General features: G+C 37.1%; 1 protein-coding gene across 4 annotated transcripts in view; it reads right to left on the bottom strand.

Moving 5' to 3' along the window:
• NPNT (nephronectin) overlaps positions 1 to 18,985 on the bottom strand; it is a 78,808-nt gene that overhangs the window by 46,446 nt on the left and 13,377 nt on the right. For 2 of the 4 annotated variants that reach the window (XM_036025674.1, XM_028508064.2), the window contains exon 3: positions 12,571 to 12,621. The exons of the other annotated variants lie outside the window; for them this stretch is intronic. In XM_036025674.1, the coding sequence (XP_035881567.1) occupies positions 12,571 to 12,621 (51 nt within the window). The remainder of the gene's footprint in view (positions 1 to 12,570; positions 12,622 to 18,985) is intronic. 4 annotated transcript variants of the gene reach the window in all.

The raw sequence follows: 18,985 nt of genomic DNA on the forward strand, positions 1-18,985 counted from the left end.
TGATCCTTGCCCAGTGCTGCTCAGATAGCATGTAATTTAAAACTTGCCGAAATAAAGGACGAGAAGAGTAGAAAGTGTAAACGGTAGAGAAATGTGCTTGGAAAATTCTTAAAATCTGATGATGCTAGACATCTCATAAAATTCAAAGAGAAACAATTTTCAGAACTGTAAGAAAAAATAAACTATCCAAGAGTACCTTCCAATATAATTTTTCAGTCAATTCTACACCTTGTAGATGGTTCAGATGCAGTTTTTAACACAAGTCCCAGAAATAAGCCATTTTTAAATGTCATTTCCTGGTCCTATCACCAAGAAATGCAAGTCAAAACAAATTTTTTAAACTTAAAAAAGATGTTCCCTAAAGCTTAAGAATTATATATAAACTTACAAAAGTTACAACCTTAGTGAATCAAGTATCACTGAGGCGCCCAGACTACCATACTCAAAACAAAAAAAGGAAATATCTAAAAATCAGTAAATGTAAGTCAAGGAAATCACCTCCCAAAATAAACAGAACTTGAAAATATCTCTAAACACATGAAAAAAGCAGTTTAGAAATCACCAGTTAAAAACATGGAAAAGTCCACTTGAAGAGGACATTCTATGAAGTAATACGACCTGAGGTCCCCGGGTCGCACGGCCTTCTGACCCCCGACCAGCTGGAGGGCTGCCCATTCATAGTGCTCTCAGGTACTTTGTAGAAACAGGAGTTTTTATTGTCCCCCTCCCTTTCTCGCTGTTTGCTCTCAGTGGAGCGCCCTAGTCCTGGGACATGAAATGCACACATTCCAAGAGGCCAAGGCTGTTAATGTGTCTTCCAAGTTTAGAGAGGCAGTCAGTATTTTCAAACTGCTGTTTGCACATCTGCCCAACATTTATTCACTGAAGTGACCAACGACCCATTTATTAGTCAACAGCCATTAAATGGGATAGGATGGATACACATAATGTTGACATACGTGTTTTTTTTCTCTTACAAAATAAATGCCCTTAAAAATGCACAAAAGTACTTTTTCCTATTATCTTGCCGGCATTAGGTTTGCAATGAAATTCAATAAATATGCATTGAACATCTGTTATATCTAATGTGTTATACTAGACAGTGTGGGCAAAATAGTCACAGAGGATATGAAAAATTAATTATGAAACTATAATATATTGGCCAAAACTTAACAAGAGCTGTGATAGAGAGGTGAGATCAGGGGTAGGGGAAGGGGCAGATAATAACTGAATACAGGTTAGGAAATGTAATCTGAGCAATACCCAGAGGTAAGAGGCAGAGACACTAGGAAGGGAGACAAAGCCTTTGACAATGGAAGCAAAATAAAGGGGAAGGACAACGAAGCAGGTTCCCAGTGAGGGCCAATATTCTAGTTAAGCTGCGATGTGAAGTGCTTATAACAGCAGAAGAGATCACAAGCCAGGCTAGAAAGATTATGAAGGGCACAAAGAAACTGATAGGTGCTCACGAATTTCTGTTTTTCTCTTCTTTAAAATAGAATGTCTGTCTGTATCTCTGTCTGTCCCTCCATGCATGGGGAATGAGTTAGCAATGGAAACTGCATTCCTTATTTGACCTGGCAGATGTGAGTAGCCAAGTGACTAAATTCTGGTCAGTTGTGTGTGAACAGAAGCTACTGGGTGGGACATTTACAAGGCTATTTAAAAAGGTCCTGACTAGGATGCTTCCTCTGTCCTCTTGCCTGGAATAGATAAATCACGGTGAACTATAGAAGCCACTCTGTGACCCTAAGGTAATCTTAAGAATGAAAAAAGGGCAGAGCAAGACATCACAATATTAACCCCAAATAGCAATCCTAGCAATGTGGGACACTGTGTCACCTTTACTTGCAACCAAATACAATTCCTAACAGACTATCCTTGAGCACAGGGCTGTAGAATCTGAACTTAATGTGTATTCTTTCTTAAGCCAGCAAATGTTTATTCTGAATACACTCTTAGCATAGAAATGTTATGAGCAGATCCAAGTACAGAAATACAACTCATATAATTTATTTTATACTTATAATGCCACAAAATTATAGAAGTATCTAAAAATCTTCATTTCTATAGCTAAAGAATTAGGTTACAAAATACATGTATATTCATATTGAGACTAGAGAAAAATGATTCCTGACTTCTGTATAAACTGGCCCGCCTTTGATAACCTGCCATATTTTGCTGTGTATAATGCACACCCATGTTTTTGGCCCAAACTTTCAAGATAAAAAATCTTTCATTTTAATTTTTAAAATTCAATTATTTATTTATTTATTTTTAGAAACAAGACTGATTATCATATTCCAGGGTATTATTTGGCATAAGGATATTGTTATTGCTTTCTAGAGTTACACTTTTAACACAAAAGCATAAATAAAAGAATTAAAAACATGTATATAGATACAGAATTAGTACTTACCCATGTATAATGCACATCCTTATTTTTCGCTCAAAAATTTGGGCAAAAAAGTGAGCATTATACACGGCAAAATATGGTACTCTGCTGTAAGGTCAGCTCTCGTAGCTAGCCAGCACACACCAACCTTACAACCTGCTGGAGTAGCAAGCCACGAAAAAGAAAACAGTAAGTGCTCCCTTCTAGTGGTCTGTTTTAGAGTGTTCTAAAAACATCAAAAACCGATTTGGAGGAAATAACGTTGTTTGCTACAAGTTAATCAGAAAATGCAGCATTGCTTCTCCGACCAGCACACAGGCCAGAGACAAGAATTTGGGGCCATGTCTGATGGTCCCCTGTCATCCCTATGTGATTTAGCAGCTCAGTAATTAAAGTCAGGCAAGGACCACAGCTAGTCAACAAATGACAGATTTTCTTACCCCCAAACTGAATGCCAGAATTAAACCAAAATAGGCAAATCAGACTTGAAATTTACTAACATTCCTCCAGGATAATCTCCAAAGTGCCTTTAATATAACCTCTAAATTGTTACTTTAACTAGAAAAAGAAACAAGTCTCAACTGGCAAAGCAAACAGTGCTCCTTAATGTCACATGTCCAAGCCTCTTCTGTTTGCAATCTAATAAAATTTTACTCCTAAAAATTCATCCTAATGGATATAACTGGGGTTCTGGGAGTTGGATGTTTTCTCATACTGATGTAAGTGGTGAGTCATCAAATAAGTTAGTGGACAATTAGATACACATCAGATATATACAATACTTTTCTTGTAAACTAACCACACTGGGAGGCAAGTGACAACATTTGAAAACATATGAATACGTTGAGATGCCCAGGCAGATCATGGCTCGGGAAAGTGACCATGGGAAAGCCCACTCAACCTCGGGTGTGGTTAGTAACTTGAGAAGGGTTTTCTTAATGTGAATAAGATTGTCCTTAGATTCCTAAGAGTCATTGGTAATTGTTGCAATCTACATCATGTTGCTATTCATACGTGGCACCACTAAAAGCAGAACAAAGGAGCTTGTCCTCCAGGGCATGTAATTTAGAAACAAAAGTGACATAGAAGTATGCAAGGGCAGGGCAAAAGAATGAATGGCCACAACAGTGGGAGATTTCAGAGAGGTCTCCTTACATCTAACATGTTTCAGAGAACTCAGATATGGACAAATGCATTTGAGGCAAACAGGAACATACAATGGGGAATATCTTTTTCAAGGAGCAGCTGACCTTGGAAGAGAGAAAGTTGCTAAATGAAGCATGAAACAACTCCTTGCTGGATTAACAGGACCTAGGCGGAATGGAGGCAGAATTTACAGGGCTCCCCTGGAAAGGGCCTCAAGCCATCCCAGATCCTAGGTACACAAAATTCCAGAGAAAAGGATCCTACAGATTCCCAGATCTCCAGAAGGAAACAACTCTTCAGCTTTCCTAACACCGTGTATTCTAGTGCTGATTATCCTATTTTCAAATCTAAATTCCTGCAGCAGTATAAACTGAAATACAAGTGCCTCTGATTGTTATCACTATAAAACTATCCATTAAATGTGCTCATGAATACATAACTCAAAACCATTTTATATGACTGCTTAAATTTATCTTCACAATATCAGTTAAAGCAGGAGACCAGCATTTTCCTCATTTTACCAGCAGACCAGTGAAGACACAGAAGGTTAAGTGACTTGCTGATTTCAGTAAAAATTGCTTAGCCCAGTTCCAAGACCACCAGCTAGTTCAGATCAAGGCCGGGAAGCCCAGCAATCTGAGTAGCTCGGAAGGGAGAGTGAGATTATAGTAAAACACTAGGCAGAAAAGGATGAGACTGGTAGAGAATGTCAGTGGTAATTAAAGGCATAATGGTATTAAAGCTACATTTCCAGGAAGGAAAAGTTGCAGTTAAGGACACAATCTACAATTTAAGGAAATTAGAATAACTGCCAGAATATTTCAACATAAAATAATCTTTCTCCCTTGCTTGTTTTGTACCAAATCAAAAATAAAGTATATAATTGCTCTTCTGAAGTATTGTTATATGTATAATTTTTTCTGTCACATTTTATTTAACATTATTTTTATTAAGAACTTAAACTATTTTGAACTATAGTCAAATATTAAGTCAACCAATTTATTTAGGTCATGAAGACAAAATAAATGAGGGTTTCTGGTCCATATACCATAATATTGTCTTCCAAGAGCAGTATGACAATGATTTGTTTTATTTTTCTACTTGGGAACATCCAAATCAGACACATTCCAACTCTCACTGTTAAACTTTTAAGCCCGGAGAAAACGAGTGCCTGTATCTGCATCTCTGTATCTCAAAGCAACTTTTATTGGGTTGCCCAAAAAGTTTGTTTTTTTTCTGTAAGATGGCTCTAGTAGCACTTGGTTGTCTTTAACTTCATTCAAAACAATTTTGCTAGATTGTACTGTGACAGCTGTCATATCAGTGTGGATTTAAAAAAACATCAAAACTGGTGAATTTTTGTGTATTCATTTTAATATTGAAGAAGGAAAAATACGCAACATTTTCGGCATATCATGCTTTATTATTTCAAGAAAAGTAAAAACACAACTGAAACACAAAGAAAAGATTTGTGCAGTGTATGGAGAAGGTGCTGTGATTGATCAAATGTGTGAAAAGTGGTTTGTGAAGTTTCATGCTGGAGATTTCTCACTGGACAATTCTCCACAGTCGGGCAGAACAGTTGAAGTTGATAGCGATCAAATTGAGACATTAATTGAGAACAATCAATGTTATACCATGCAGGAGATAGCGGACATATTCAAAATATCTAAATCATTAAACTTATTGGTGAAAATGAAAAGTGTGTCTTTTATGGAAGAATCTATAAGGACTTTTTGGCCAACTCAATATTTATCATAATTAAGCACTATTCCTTTCTACTGAAAAATCTTCTTCTGAAGTGTTGTCATTTTCAATTTCCTTGGAAATTTAATTTTTCTTTCTGTTTCCATTGTGATATGAGTGGAATTTGTATTCTTGCCAAATGAGGCTTTAAGAACAGAAAAGAAAATGTTACTACTTATTTGGAAGTGTTAAGTAGGTTTTTGTTTGTTTTGAGTTGGGTAACAGTAGCAAGGAGCACACTCCGCACCCACATCTTTGTTTCTAAATACTATTCCGCAGAGAAAGAAATCAGGACTGGGGCAAGGAGGCTGGAATATTTTGCTGTGGTAAAAAGCAACAGTATGTTCAAACAATATGGAAAATGAGGCAAAAGGTCATAGGAGCTGGCTTGGAGGTGTTCCCACTGGCCAATTTGGGATAATTTGAGAACCAAGGAATATATTCATAAGACTTAAATTAAAAAAAGAATCTGTTGGCACAAAGTGATTCCAAAAGAAGAGAGCACAGCTGCTCTTCACAGAAGGACATCAGTGAACATGTAAAGAAATGATAGAATTTCAGTGACAGTTGTAGAACTGTCACTGAAATAATTAATTGATCAAAAATTATTTATAAGGGGTTAAAGATTTCACTGGTTTTAAGTTTATTGGAGAAAAGGATGCTCAGTTTCAATGTATCACCCCACAGATTACCTACTAATAATAAAAAAAAGTCACCTTTTAGTGGAAAAATATGGTGGACAGAACTTGAATCATGTGATCAAACTTATCACCAATAACAGAACAGACTGGCATTACATGCAATGGGAGTGTCATAACATATGATCACCTATGTAATATGCTTTAAAAAAAGGAATCACCTGAATCTAACGATAATGAAGCTGTAGACAAGTTTAAATTGTGAAACATTCTACCCGTGACTCTTCAAAAATGTCATTGTCCAGAAGAAAAAAGTAGAACTGTTCTACACTAAAGGAGACCAAAGAGGAATGTCAAGTAAATGCAACATGAGATTTTTGATAGTCTTTCAATCAAGATAAAAAAATCATTAAACTAATTATTGGGATGATTGGGAAAATTTAAACAAGGACTGTATGTTACATAATATTTGTATGTCTACATTATCTTTCTTAAGTATGATAATGATACTGTGGTTTGTATGTAAATGTCCTTGTTCTCAGGGGTGCATGCTTAAGTATTCAGGCATGCAGTGCCATTACATCTGCAAGTCACTTTCAGATGGTTCAGACTGACAGACAAATAGAAAGATAGAAAGTGAGCAGATGTGTAATATTTTAACAACTGTAGATGAAGAGTATAGGGGTATTCACTGATCCTATACCTGCAACTCTTCTGCAGGTTTGGATCATTGTCTAATATAAAAATGAGAAAAATTTGTAAACACAAGAAGGATAGAATATATACCTTGACAAAGATTACTGCTGGCGGGCTGTCCACTCCCCGGTGCACCCTGGACACGGAGTTAGGGGAACAGGGGTTGGAGTGGGGCTGCTGAGGCCCTGACTCTGCCTCGTCGGACACGTGTGGCTCGTGCAGGCCTCCTGCCTTTGCTCTGCTCTAAAACTGAACCAGGTGAAGTTGCCAGCAGAGCTAGTTTTTTCTTAAAAAACAGTAAATCCACATAGTGCATATAGAGCTTACACATAGTTTTAATGAAACTATATGTAACTATAAGATTAAACTAAAAATTTAAACTATAAGATTAAATTAAAAATCCCCCCCAAAATCTATTTAAAACAGTACCTGTCTCATATTAAGACTTCAATAAAATGCCAGTTATAAAGAGATTCAGAAGAATGATGAGAGAAAAAGCCCCAGTATTTAACACACCATATTAAGAACTGGGGTATAAAAATCAGTAAGATATCTCATCATCGAGTAGGTAAATGCAGTAAGGAGAGACAGAACTAAACACAGATGTCCTAACAGGACATAGAAAGGATGCATATGAGAAGGTGATCAGGTACCTAGATTTAAGAGTCAGAAAAGGGCCCTGGCTGGTGTGGCTCAGTGGATTGAGTGCCAGCCTGCAAACCAAAGGGTCACCAGTTCAATTCCCAGTCAGGGCACATGCCTGAGTTGCAGGCCAGGTCCCCAGTAGCAGGGAGTCAGAGGCAATCACACATTGATTTTTCTTTCCTTCTCTTTCTCCCTCCCTTCCCCTCTCTCTGAAAATAAATAAAATATTTTTTTAAAAAGAGTCACAAAAGGTATTAGAAAAAAAAGGCAGTGCCAAAACTGTTTTTCTTAGAAAAGCAAATTTACAGCACATCTGGTTTCATAATGTAAGAATTTCTTAGGATATAATAAAAAACATTAAAGTATTCCTTTTAGTTAAAAATTATCATATTTGTTTTAGCTGAAGAGATGGTGCTCCAATTTTGAGCAAGTTTACTGGGCAATCATCAATAACGGCAAGAAAAATTCTAATGTGACCATCATTACTTCTTTCAGCAACCAAAATCTCTATGTTTGAAAGTCACTGATACAATGAACTGAGCTATATGTTAACTATTTGAAAAATAGAATCATTTTATGACTGTGCATACACTTACATGATGTAAAGCAACTGTCAGTTTGGTATACTGTTTTTTAAAGAAAACAGTAATTCATGAAGAGTTTTAAATTTATCTTACCAAGAACCTTAAATAAAAAACTGGGAAGAAAACTAAATGTCCATCAGTATAGGATCAGTTAAATAAATGACAGCATGATGGCCTTCTTGCTCCCACTATGGGCCTCAGCAGGCCTACGCTACCATTGAAGGGCCTGGACCACGATTTTACCACACCATTCTCCTCCTCACCCTCGCTGACTCTTCTTCACGTTCACTTAGCTCATCACAGGAGACCAATGTCTCAGCATGGCATTCAGCACTGCATTTCTTGATCTGAGTCCCGCCTTCCCCACCAGGCTCATCTCCAATGACATCTACAAACACACCAACAAATGGAAGTTCTCGAAAATAACACTTTCTCTAATACCTCCATACATTTATATGGAATGCCATTCTTCCCCTTGTCTGCCAAACTAACACTTAGGCTTCAGTGTTCGGCTTAAATAGTACCATCTCCAAGAGCTGCATTGGTCCTGCATTCTGAGTTTGGAAACCTCCATCAGTGCTTTCAGAAGCCTCTGTGTACCCCTCCGTCATAAATTATTTATACATGTTTATATTCATATGTACATACACCATGCCTTGTTATCACAGTTATTTTTCTTATCTAGTTCCCTCACTAGACTTTGAGCTCTCTAAGTACACAGTCCTTGCTCTGAAATTCTGAAATAGCGTACTGTCTCTTGACAAAGACAGATATGGCAGGTGTACGAGGTATTTAAAGAATATAGAAGAAGAAATTTCTCTGCAGAGAGGAAGGAGTAGGGAAAATGTCAGGAAAGGCTTGCCAATGGAAATATGAGCTGAATCTTAAAGGATGAGCGAAAATTTGCTATCTGGATGGGCAAAGGGCCTTTTCATCAGAATGAGCAGAAGGGGATGAAGCAGCAGAGCATCTAGGAATACAACGGCAGTTCCTGTGACTGGGTCCATAGAGCACACAACAGTCCTTTAAAGATAAGGCAGTTGTCAGCCTGGACAGCTTCATAGTCTGAGAATCAGGATTCTAAGTGTAACTGCAAACAGCCAATGGATTGTAAGCTATAGATGATACAATCAGATTACATTTCATGTGTTTCAAGCATGTAAATTGATTTTTTTGTAGAACTTTAATCAAGATTAAGATCTATGATATGTAATAAGGCCATAAGATAGGCAAACTCATATTCATTTTCCCAATAAATTATCTTTTCTGTAAAGCACAATCTGCTTATTAAGATTGCATCTTCATCTTTTTTATCCCTTTTATAAAGAAGGGTGTGTGTGGTCTTTCCACCTTCAAAAGCATACTGAACTGAACCGGACTAGACACTGCAGAAGCTATTGCACTGGATATAAGGATGTGTAGGACATGGCCCCGGCTTCATGGAACTCTCAGTCTAGCAGAACAAATGTCACAGACCCACAGATAAGCACACTGTAGAGCAGTGTGAGATAGGCTCCATGTGAGTGTCCTAACTAAATGTGGAGAAAGGAGAGGAGACTTCCTATTGCTGATGAAAGGAAGGCAGAGGGAAGAAGGTGGGATATCGGATGGGACTTGAGTCAGGGCTGATTTTCAGTATGTTCAGTTAAGAGAGAACACAAGCTTCAAAAAAAAGTGGTCATTCATTCCTAACAATTTTTCACTTTGATGTTGAACCCAATCATGTATCAGCCTCTCAACTTCACAGTCACAGAGCACTTCCATGTACCACATCCAACCCTGAAGTCAGCATCTGCACGTTCTTCTCTGTTCTCTAGCTCACCCAGTAACACACCAAAGTTGGAAGGTAGACAACACACCAGTTGTGGAGTGAGGACTCCACAACCATCATCACCACAGCTTAGTTCACAAGTGAGTGTGAACTAAGAGGAGCCAGTTACTGAGCTAAATGCTCTGTAAGTAGTCCCTCATTTGATCCTCATTAAAAAAAAAAAGACCCTATGAGACAGGCCTCTTATCTACATCTTACCAAAAACAAAGTTATTGTCCAGAAAGGTAATGTACATTTCTCAAAAACACAGTTCATGGTGGCAGCCAGGTCTCTTGGTCTCCCAAGTCCACACTGGCATCCCTGTGCTGACGCATGCCTCCCCTCCTTTCTCCTTAGTGACTTTCAATCATTGTCCTTCTCTCTGTTTCCACCATTACTACTTAAGATAAAACCTAATTTCTCACCAGGTTTACTATAATAACCTCTAGCTCCAAGTTTCAAATGGCTCTTCTCTAAATTACCACTCCAGAAAACATTCAGAAATGGACCCTGGGACCTCAAAGGCCCACAGGCCCCAGGCATTTGCCCTGAAGACAAGAGCCATGTGGTAAAATGAAGTTTGTGTCCCTTCCTGATGGGGCAGCTGCTGAGCAACTCCAGCCCAACTCCTTGCTGTAATGCAGTACTGATTTTTCATAAATCCTGACATCTACCCTGGCAATTGTTTCAAAAACTGTTAAAACACTCTGAGCAAAACCAAATCCACCTATATGCCAGATCTGACCCACTAGCCCCACCTTATAAACTCTGAAACATAAATTTGATTTTATAATGTCCCTGCTTACTCTACAGCTCTGAGATAAAGGCTGGGCTACTCAATATGACACCAAAGGCCTTCCAGGTCAACCCATCCCTACTTCTCCCACAGTGCTCTCATCAGATGCCCTGCACACACACACACAATGCTGGATTAGAGGTCTTACATTCCCTGGAATGGGCCCCTCACTCTGTCTCCTGAAGCTTTAATGCATTTTTTTCTCTGGTCAGGGTGCTCTTCACTTGACTTATCCCTCAAGATTTAACTGGGTCACCAGCCTTTCATTCCTGGTCTGGGCTACACACACACATCCCCCCTCCCCGAGGTATGCTCTTGCAGTGTCCTATCTCAAAACACACCTATACTGAAACACACCTCTCATCAGCTTTGTCATCATCTGTGGGCCTTCAACGCTGATCATAAGCAACATGAATGCCCACAGCTTCATCTTACTGATGTGGTGTCTGTAGTGGGTGGCCCAGGGTCATGCAGGTAACAGCACTCAAGATGTATCTGTTGAATGAATAAATCAACTGAACACCACTAAGAGTATGCAATCTTCCTTGATCCTCTCCAGTTGGAAGTGATTCTTCCTCTGAACAACCTGAACTCTTTAACTCTTTCCTACTTCAGAATACGGGAAGGAATGAGACAACCATCTTACCAAATCAGCTCTTTGCAAGCAAGAAGCCACATTTTACTAACCTTTGCATCTCTCCCAGCACCTGCCTTAACTCCTTGCCTCCAGTAAGCTCTCAAAAGTTTGTCAGATAAATCACAGTAACTCTAAAGGTAATTTGGCAATTCAATCCTAGTTCCTTCAGTTCCTTTTCCTTTGGTTAGGTAACCAAAACCATACTCCACTCTGAGGTTTGCAAATGGATACCAGAGAAGTGGAAAAGGAATGGTTCAAGAGCACAGACAGCTATCCAACCAAAGTTCACATTGTAGAAATGAACAATTTGAGAGATTTTTTACTTCCAATTTAATTATTTTCAAAAGATGGGCAGGGTAAACAAAATATATTTAAAAATATGCTACACTATGGATGCTGCGATGAACCCTAGTAAACACTGTTCAGAGCTCATCTGTATTCTCTATATTGACCACACAGTAATAACAGCAAACATTTACCAAGAACTATTCTAAGAGAGGTAAGCAGAGGCAGCAACAATCTTGCAAAGGAGGTTTAAAGAACAGGAAATTGTGGCTCAGGAAAGTTAAATAAAATATCTAGTATCTCATGGTTGGTGACAGGAACAGGTCCTGTACCCAGATCTGTTGGTGACAAAGCCCGCATTCCACTCTACGGCACTGTCTCCCTCACTCAGCCATAGCTCCGCTAGTTAATTCTGTAACTGTGTTACTATGAGATACCTACACTTTCACTTTTTTTAAGTCTCCCTGAAGAAATCCCTTCACTTTTATTTCTAGCACTATCAATTTTTATTTCCAACTGTTGTTATTAAAATCCTCTCTCTCCTCAATCAGGTGAAACTATGTTGTCTTCTTGGCCCCAGTTTCATTAAACAGAATTTCGAGTATTTCACCAAAATTTTCCACTGAAGTGTCTGTAGGGTGATTTGTCAAGTGACATTATTCACTTCTAGAAATACTTTAAATAAGGAACCCTTTAGGTAACAAAAGAATAGCATGAATACTGTTGGTGCTGTTACAACATCTTATTTCTTTTATACAATAAAAATACTTCTTACCTGTATTTTTCCATGAAGAATTAATATGAATACAATTCCCTCAGGTTAATGATAGGCTGGTGTTAGTAATTTCATTTGGTGAACTTTGGTATTTTTATTTTTTATTTGCTTCTTTAAGTATTAAAAATATAAACTGTCCTTTAGGTTAGAATGAAGGTCAATTTATTAGATTCACAAAAGAGGAGAAAGAAATAAAAACTGAAAGGGAAAAGTTTAATGTAATAACTGAAATAAAATTAACTTAGCATAATTATGAGCAAAAAAAAATCTGAGGGAAATCATTTCCCACCCCCAAAAGCAATTCAAAAAACCACAACTAAGGTTAAATTTTATTAATTTTGTGAAGTTATTATTTAGAAGTTATGCCTTTCAAGCACATATTAGCCAAAATTATTTCAAGAAATATATTCATCTAACCTTTGAGCTGGCACCTTATCCTGGCTATTCTCTGCCTTAAGACGTAGAAAGCTGCAAAACAAATGTCCAAAAAAAGAAATTCCAGATCTTTTCTCTGTAAGGAGGCGGGACTTGGGTATTTATCAACTTGTTACATTCCCGGAGACTTACACATATTCAACTTTCAGTGTTTTTCTGAAACAAAAAAAAAATTCTAGGACATGTTTAAAATAGAATATTTTAGTCACCATTTTGTCATTAGAAAACATTTTGTAACAAAAATATTAACCAATAATTGAGTTGTGCTATTCTTTCATAGTCCAAATTCTAAGTTAAAATATTGCAGACCTTCTGTAACACTGTACCTTCTAGTCCAATTTTTCATTTTCAGAATATTAATTTTTGGTTCCAAGAGACAGTATCCTTTTATTTAAATGGGTATTGGACAAAGTATCTGAAAAAAAATTAAAACTTTTGGTCAATAAGTAACCAGTGCTGATAGCTTTTAAACTGATATATCTTTACTTACCTGTTTCTTACATACTGTATGTTCCCTTTTCTCTTCAACTTTGGGGAAAGAAATGATAAAGTTTTTTTTTCCTTTCCTTCCACAGCATTTTCTTCTTGCATGGCTGCTTTGGTTGTCAATAGCAACAAGAATTACCCTGAAAGCTCAGCCACTTCAATTGAAGATACATAAATAACCCAGTTTAATGAAAGTAAAAGGAAGAAATGTGACAGGCGAATAATAATGGTCAGGGTTTGACCACAGCCTAGAGATCCTAGAGGTAAGGGAAAAGATGACTTTATTACTTCTCTTTGGGATTGACATCTTCCCTCTTTAAAGCATAAAATACTCACTTTAACTTTTTATTTTTGCATTTATTTATATAATTTAAAATTAGGTGGATGGAGCCTTCTTTCAGGTAATAACCCGAAGAAAAAATTCTAAGTATAATTTGATTCAAATAAAGTAGTAATTTAATTATCAATCTAGAATTATCAATCTATGATTGTTCCGTATTTTTAAAGGCACACACTACATTTACTTGTGAGAATTTTTTTCACATTGGTTAGGTTGTAAGAAATTAATGTTTTTCTTTGTACTATTGTTGTTAACTTCAAAAGAATTCACCATACACTGATGTTGATACATTTCTTAAAAGAGAATAATGAAACATATCAGGTACAATCTAAGCAAAAAGCTGAAAGTAAATCAAAACATAAACTAAAAATTAGATTCTAGATCATATGTTAAAGAAAACTATTTGTAACAATGGTTATATATGAGAAGGTAAAAATATAAAAGGATACCGTTTCTTTAACACTCTTTAATTGCCAATTTTGAATAATCTAATTTATCAAGAAAATATATTAAATGACTTTAAACAAAGATAAAACAACTCAATAAAGAATAGCAAACATCATTATTTTCTAACTAGCTATATTAGTACCAAGCAGCCAAACAGTTCTGTATAGTTTTTTCACTTTGTAGTATCTTAAAGTTGCATCACATTTCTCCTACTTAACGTAAGTCAGCCTTGACAAACATTGATTTAGTGAGTTCTATGCTATCAATATGTATATGCATTGGTAAGACTTTCAGCACGATGTTTTAACCAATGTTCCATATTTTAGCATTTGCATCTTAAAACTATACAAAACTGCGTTTTAAATCAAAGGAAAGTTAAACCTGGAATAGATTATTTCCAGGAAGTTTCTGGGGTCTATTTTCTATTGACACATAAGGAAATATTCATAGGCAACCATCACCATGATTTTTGTGAAAGTTGCCAAAAATAAATGCCCTTCATATATTTTTTGTGGTTTAAACTCCACTGTGAGAAGCACTAAAATAGGATTCATTAGTAGCACCTAATATAGAAGATTCTGCCCCATGTTCTCCTAATAATGTTTCTCCGCAGCCAGTGTACAACGGCCATGGCAGTAAATACACACAACGTTACTGGTGAGCCCGCTCAGTCACAGTTTACAAACCTAGACCCCTCCCCTGCCACTGGCCCAGGGCCGCTGCTCACATTCATCAGAGGCCTCACAGTGACATGCGCACATCACTGAGGGTTCTCCGTGAGATTAGGCACAGTTAAAGATAATAAGCACTCTGACGATTTCATGAAATCGGGACTAATATAAATCAGAGAATCAAAATTATTCAGGGATCACTCCTTCTTGCCTGCTACACATAGGTTTACAGATTTGGAGTCAAGCCTGGGCTTTTGACAGTGTTAAAGAAAATAAGGGATAAGAAACCCTAAGGAATTGAGACCACTTGTGATCCAAATGTATGCCTATCCATTGGTGTATAGTTTAATTCACTGTAAAGGACTCTAAAGATGCCGCAGCGTTAGGTCTATCACAACCTGTGAAAAGGAAATAATAAAGTGCTTCAGGCTGACGTAACGGATGCAGTTACTACGTGACTAAGCCTGGAGTCACACAGCCTCTTAAACACAGGGCATAATACGACACATGCGCCTCCTTGCAGGTGACCAATGTCAGGTGTGTGTGCAGAGGGAAAGGTCCACCCTGACACTCTGTATCTACCTCTCATTGTCAAAAAAGTTAGTACCGGCCTGGCAAACACTATTCATAGACAACTGTTCAGCTCTGTACATTTGTAACACCAGCAGACAGGACAACAGGTCCCACAGAGAGCATCTGGAGTAGGACTGTGGATGGCCCCAACTTCTAACCCACTACTCTGCACAGTAAGTATTAAAGCTGTAGAATTCATCAGACTTTAACACAGATTAGAGAACAGAACATTTGGCAAATCAACAAAGTATTTCTTTGTAAATTTATGTTCTCTCAATTTTATTGTTTCAAAACCAATTCTGCCTTATTTAGGAAATTAAACTATACATGAAAATGTCTTAATTCTTGGCCATACATAGACACCAAGATACAATAAATCTTTTAATTCATCAATGATTTTAAAATTCAATCCAAGGGACAAAGGACCTTGAACCATTACCCAGTAGAAACTATTACCAGTAGGTGTATATGATAGAAAATCAATTATAAACATCCACATACATTCAAAAAATACAACTAAGCATGAGTTGCAATTTGTGTTTTTCTATTATTTGCTATTTGTTGAAATGCAAGCATATGGCAGATAATTACCAAGTACCTACAAAATCTTAACACTGAAGTAATGTAGGAGGTACTGAGCTTTAAAACAATATTTTGAGTGGCAGGAAGCTTATATTTGAAAAGTCTATCCATGAAGTTTTTTGTAAATTTAGCAACATACACTTTTGACCATTTAGGGACCTTGCATAGAAACTGATTTTGAGAACTCTGATTTATGAAAACAAGGCTAATGATTTTGAAAAACAACATTGTTTTTGGCAAAATAACCCTAAATCCAGAAATTCCTAATTGTTTCTTCCTTTGCATACATTAGCACAAATTTAAACTGTGATGACGTATTTCCTAAAATTTCAGAATAAGACAATAATATCTACAAAAGGCAACCCTAACCTTGTGATCTGATGTTACAATAGCAAAACAATGTTTTGAAGAATTTATATCCTTAATCTACGGTAGCAATTTTCAATTTTTTTCATCTCATGGCACACATAAACTAATTACTAAAATTCTGTGGCACACCAAAAAATGTTATATTTTTTGCTGATCTGTCAAAAATAGGTATAATTTTGACTCATTCACACCAGATGACTGTTGTTTGTTAGCTGCTGTCATTCTCTTATTTGACAATCTAAGGAAAAAGAGGTCAGTGCCCCTGACTAAATTGTCAGGTATTGCATGTTCTAAACATTCTTGCAGCTCACCAGTTGAAAATCACTGGTTTTAAAGAATGTTTAAAGAGATACTGACCAAATGAGGTGTACAGCTTTAAAATTTAGTTGACTCACGACCTGGCTGGCGTAGCTCAGTGGATTGAGTGTGGGCTGCGAACCAGGCATCACAGGTTTGATTCCCAGTCAGGGCACATGCCTGGGTTGCAGGCCAAGGCCCCCAGAACCCGCACATTGATGTTTCTCTCTTTCTTTCTCTCTCTCTCTCTCTACCCTGCCCCCTCCTTCCCTTCCCTCTCAAAAAATAAATAAAAATCTAAAAAAAATAAAATAAATAAAATTTAGTTGACTCTAGATTATCCACATGCCAATCACCTAGTAGCAAACCCTTAATCTCAAACTGGCTCTCCCCTGGCATCTAGTACCTACCAAGGCTGTCTCCTGCTTTTAGGTAATATATGGCAGGAAATGAGGGCTTCTAATAAAATACAACTAGGGAAAATCTGTTTCTTCCCACAATCTACCACTATATTTTAAAGCTAAAAAATTGTTTTGATTATTCATATTTTTTCTTTCATAAGAGTTAAGAGTAACAAGTTAACAGTGTTTAATCAGACTAAGTTAAAACTAAAATTCTTGAGATAATCTAAGAATTTGGAATGAACATATAGATATCTGACACTATTTTACCACACATATTAATACATAACACTTCATCACATCTAGCTTTTAATATACTCCTGTATGCTTGCTTTATTAGAAATTTTATTATGAATTCTATTATGACCATAATTTTCCCTTTAATTATGCACTAATAGTAATTAAGTGATAAAATCAGAAAACTTTAAATCAAACTTTAGTGTACTAAAATGGAAAACTTCTTTACATTTAATATTACTTAACAAAACTCTATGTCTTGTAGCACAACAATTTTTTAGTAAACATGTGTACATTTTGGAAGTTATTTGCCCTGGTAGATACCAAGGTGCACTGTCAATCATACTAGGCCTATGGTATCAGTATTTTTCTGTGGCTGTAGTCAGTGATTAATATCAGCTTGAAATTTTTTCAAGCCAAATTATCTTGTCTACATCTTTGAGAACTGATCACTTATTTGTTCCCATGAAGAAGTGAAAGACCTTAGCCCTGCCAGTGTACAATCCTCGTTTCCCCTTCAGGTTGGTAAGGGATGAGCACTCTTGGACAGGTCAGACTCTTGGGTGGTGCTGAGCTCCTAGAGCATGTGTGCATCAGCAGTTCAGGTTCCAGTGTCACTGGGGCTTCAGGAGTGGATGGAATCAGCCCCTTCTTGCAACACAGTGAAGAGGAGTTAAGTTTGGGTTTGGAAGGGGACAAGATGAGAACTTACCACAGGCTCTGCGTTGGGTCTATTCATGCATAAGTGGTTTATTTAGAGCAGCCCTCCATGAGACCCAGGTGAACTAGGATAGCAACTAAGGGTCAGGTTGGCTCCTCTACATGCCTATGACAATCAGGAGCTTTGGGGAAATGAGCACTGGTCAAGATTTTGTTTCTCCTGGGCTCACTAGGCCTTAGTCCATGTAACAGCACATGTGGGATAAATTATGTGTGAAAGCAGTGCTTGTGCCTCACCTCTTACCCCAAGCCATAATTTCCATGGAAATAGGAACATAGCAAAATGGCAATGAGCTAACATATAGATATCCAATGAATATGAAAATAATAAATCATACAAAACTATATGAAAATTTTCCCATTGATTTCTTTGCAGAGCCTCATACTGGATCCTAGGAGACACCTATCTGCACTCCATTCACAATGCATCTATATACCGACTCCATCAATTGACTGATTAGGGAAGATCTTCAAAATATGGACTAAAAAGCAAAAATATATGGACTGGTCTTTAATTAATAATACAATAGATTCAAGAGTTAGAGATCTTAACTTGAAACTGTCTTATCTAACCTTGAAAGCTCCATAAAGCCCTAAACAATTTACCCATCACAGCTAGATATTCTGGGCTAGATCCACCTGAGGAATCAGAAAGCTAAGTGCATAGATAACACTTCTTAAACTGCATGCGAAATAGCCTTCCATAAACAGTACTTCTAGAGTAAGGGCCTCATGTAAGGCTGGGGGATCTCCTATGAAACAGCTTTACAAACCAACCCTGGCCTCATGGTAGAAATGTCACCGTGCCCCTTCCACTCTGTCACTCACTCTCACTCTACGAAGGACCACATGAAAGTCTTCTTTCAAGACTATTTGTGGGAAAAGCCTTAATTCCCCCAAATAAATGCTTCATTTTATCCCTACAAACAACATGAATTACATGAGCAATTACACATCTCTTTTTTCTTTGGCTACCAGAAGTGAAGAGCCAAATTACAAAACATATTGAGGGTCCTATGGCATATATACCTGTATTTTACAACTCTCTTCCTGACATTACCTTTTATTCTATGCTTTCTTTTTTTTCCCTTCTAGACCTTGTTAGTTCTATTTTTCTATTTCATTGCATGCATTCCTGGAAGACACATTACATCCTTCCCCATGCAAGGTAGGAGGTAAACAAATTCAAACAAAGAAATCAATTCTATTTACCTCTCAAGGTATCTTCTAAGAAATCAAAAACAGAAAGTGACTGAACAGATGGTTTCCACTTT

This window comes from Phyllostomus discolor, chromosome 1 (assembly GCF_004126475.2).
Source record: "Phyllostomus discolor isolate MPI-MPIP mPhyDis1 chromosome 1, mPhyDis1.pri.v3, whole genome shotgun sequence".
Lineage (NCBI taxonomy): Eukaryota > Metazoa > Chordata > Mammalia > Chiroptera > Phyllostomidae > Phyllostomus > Phyllostomus discolor.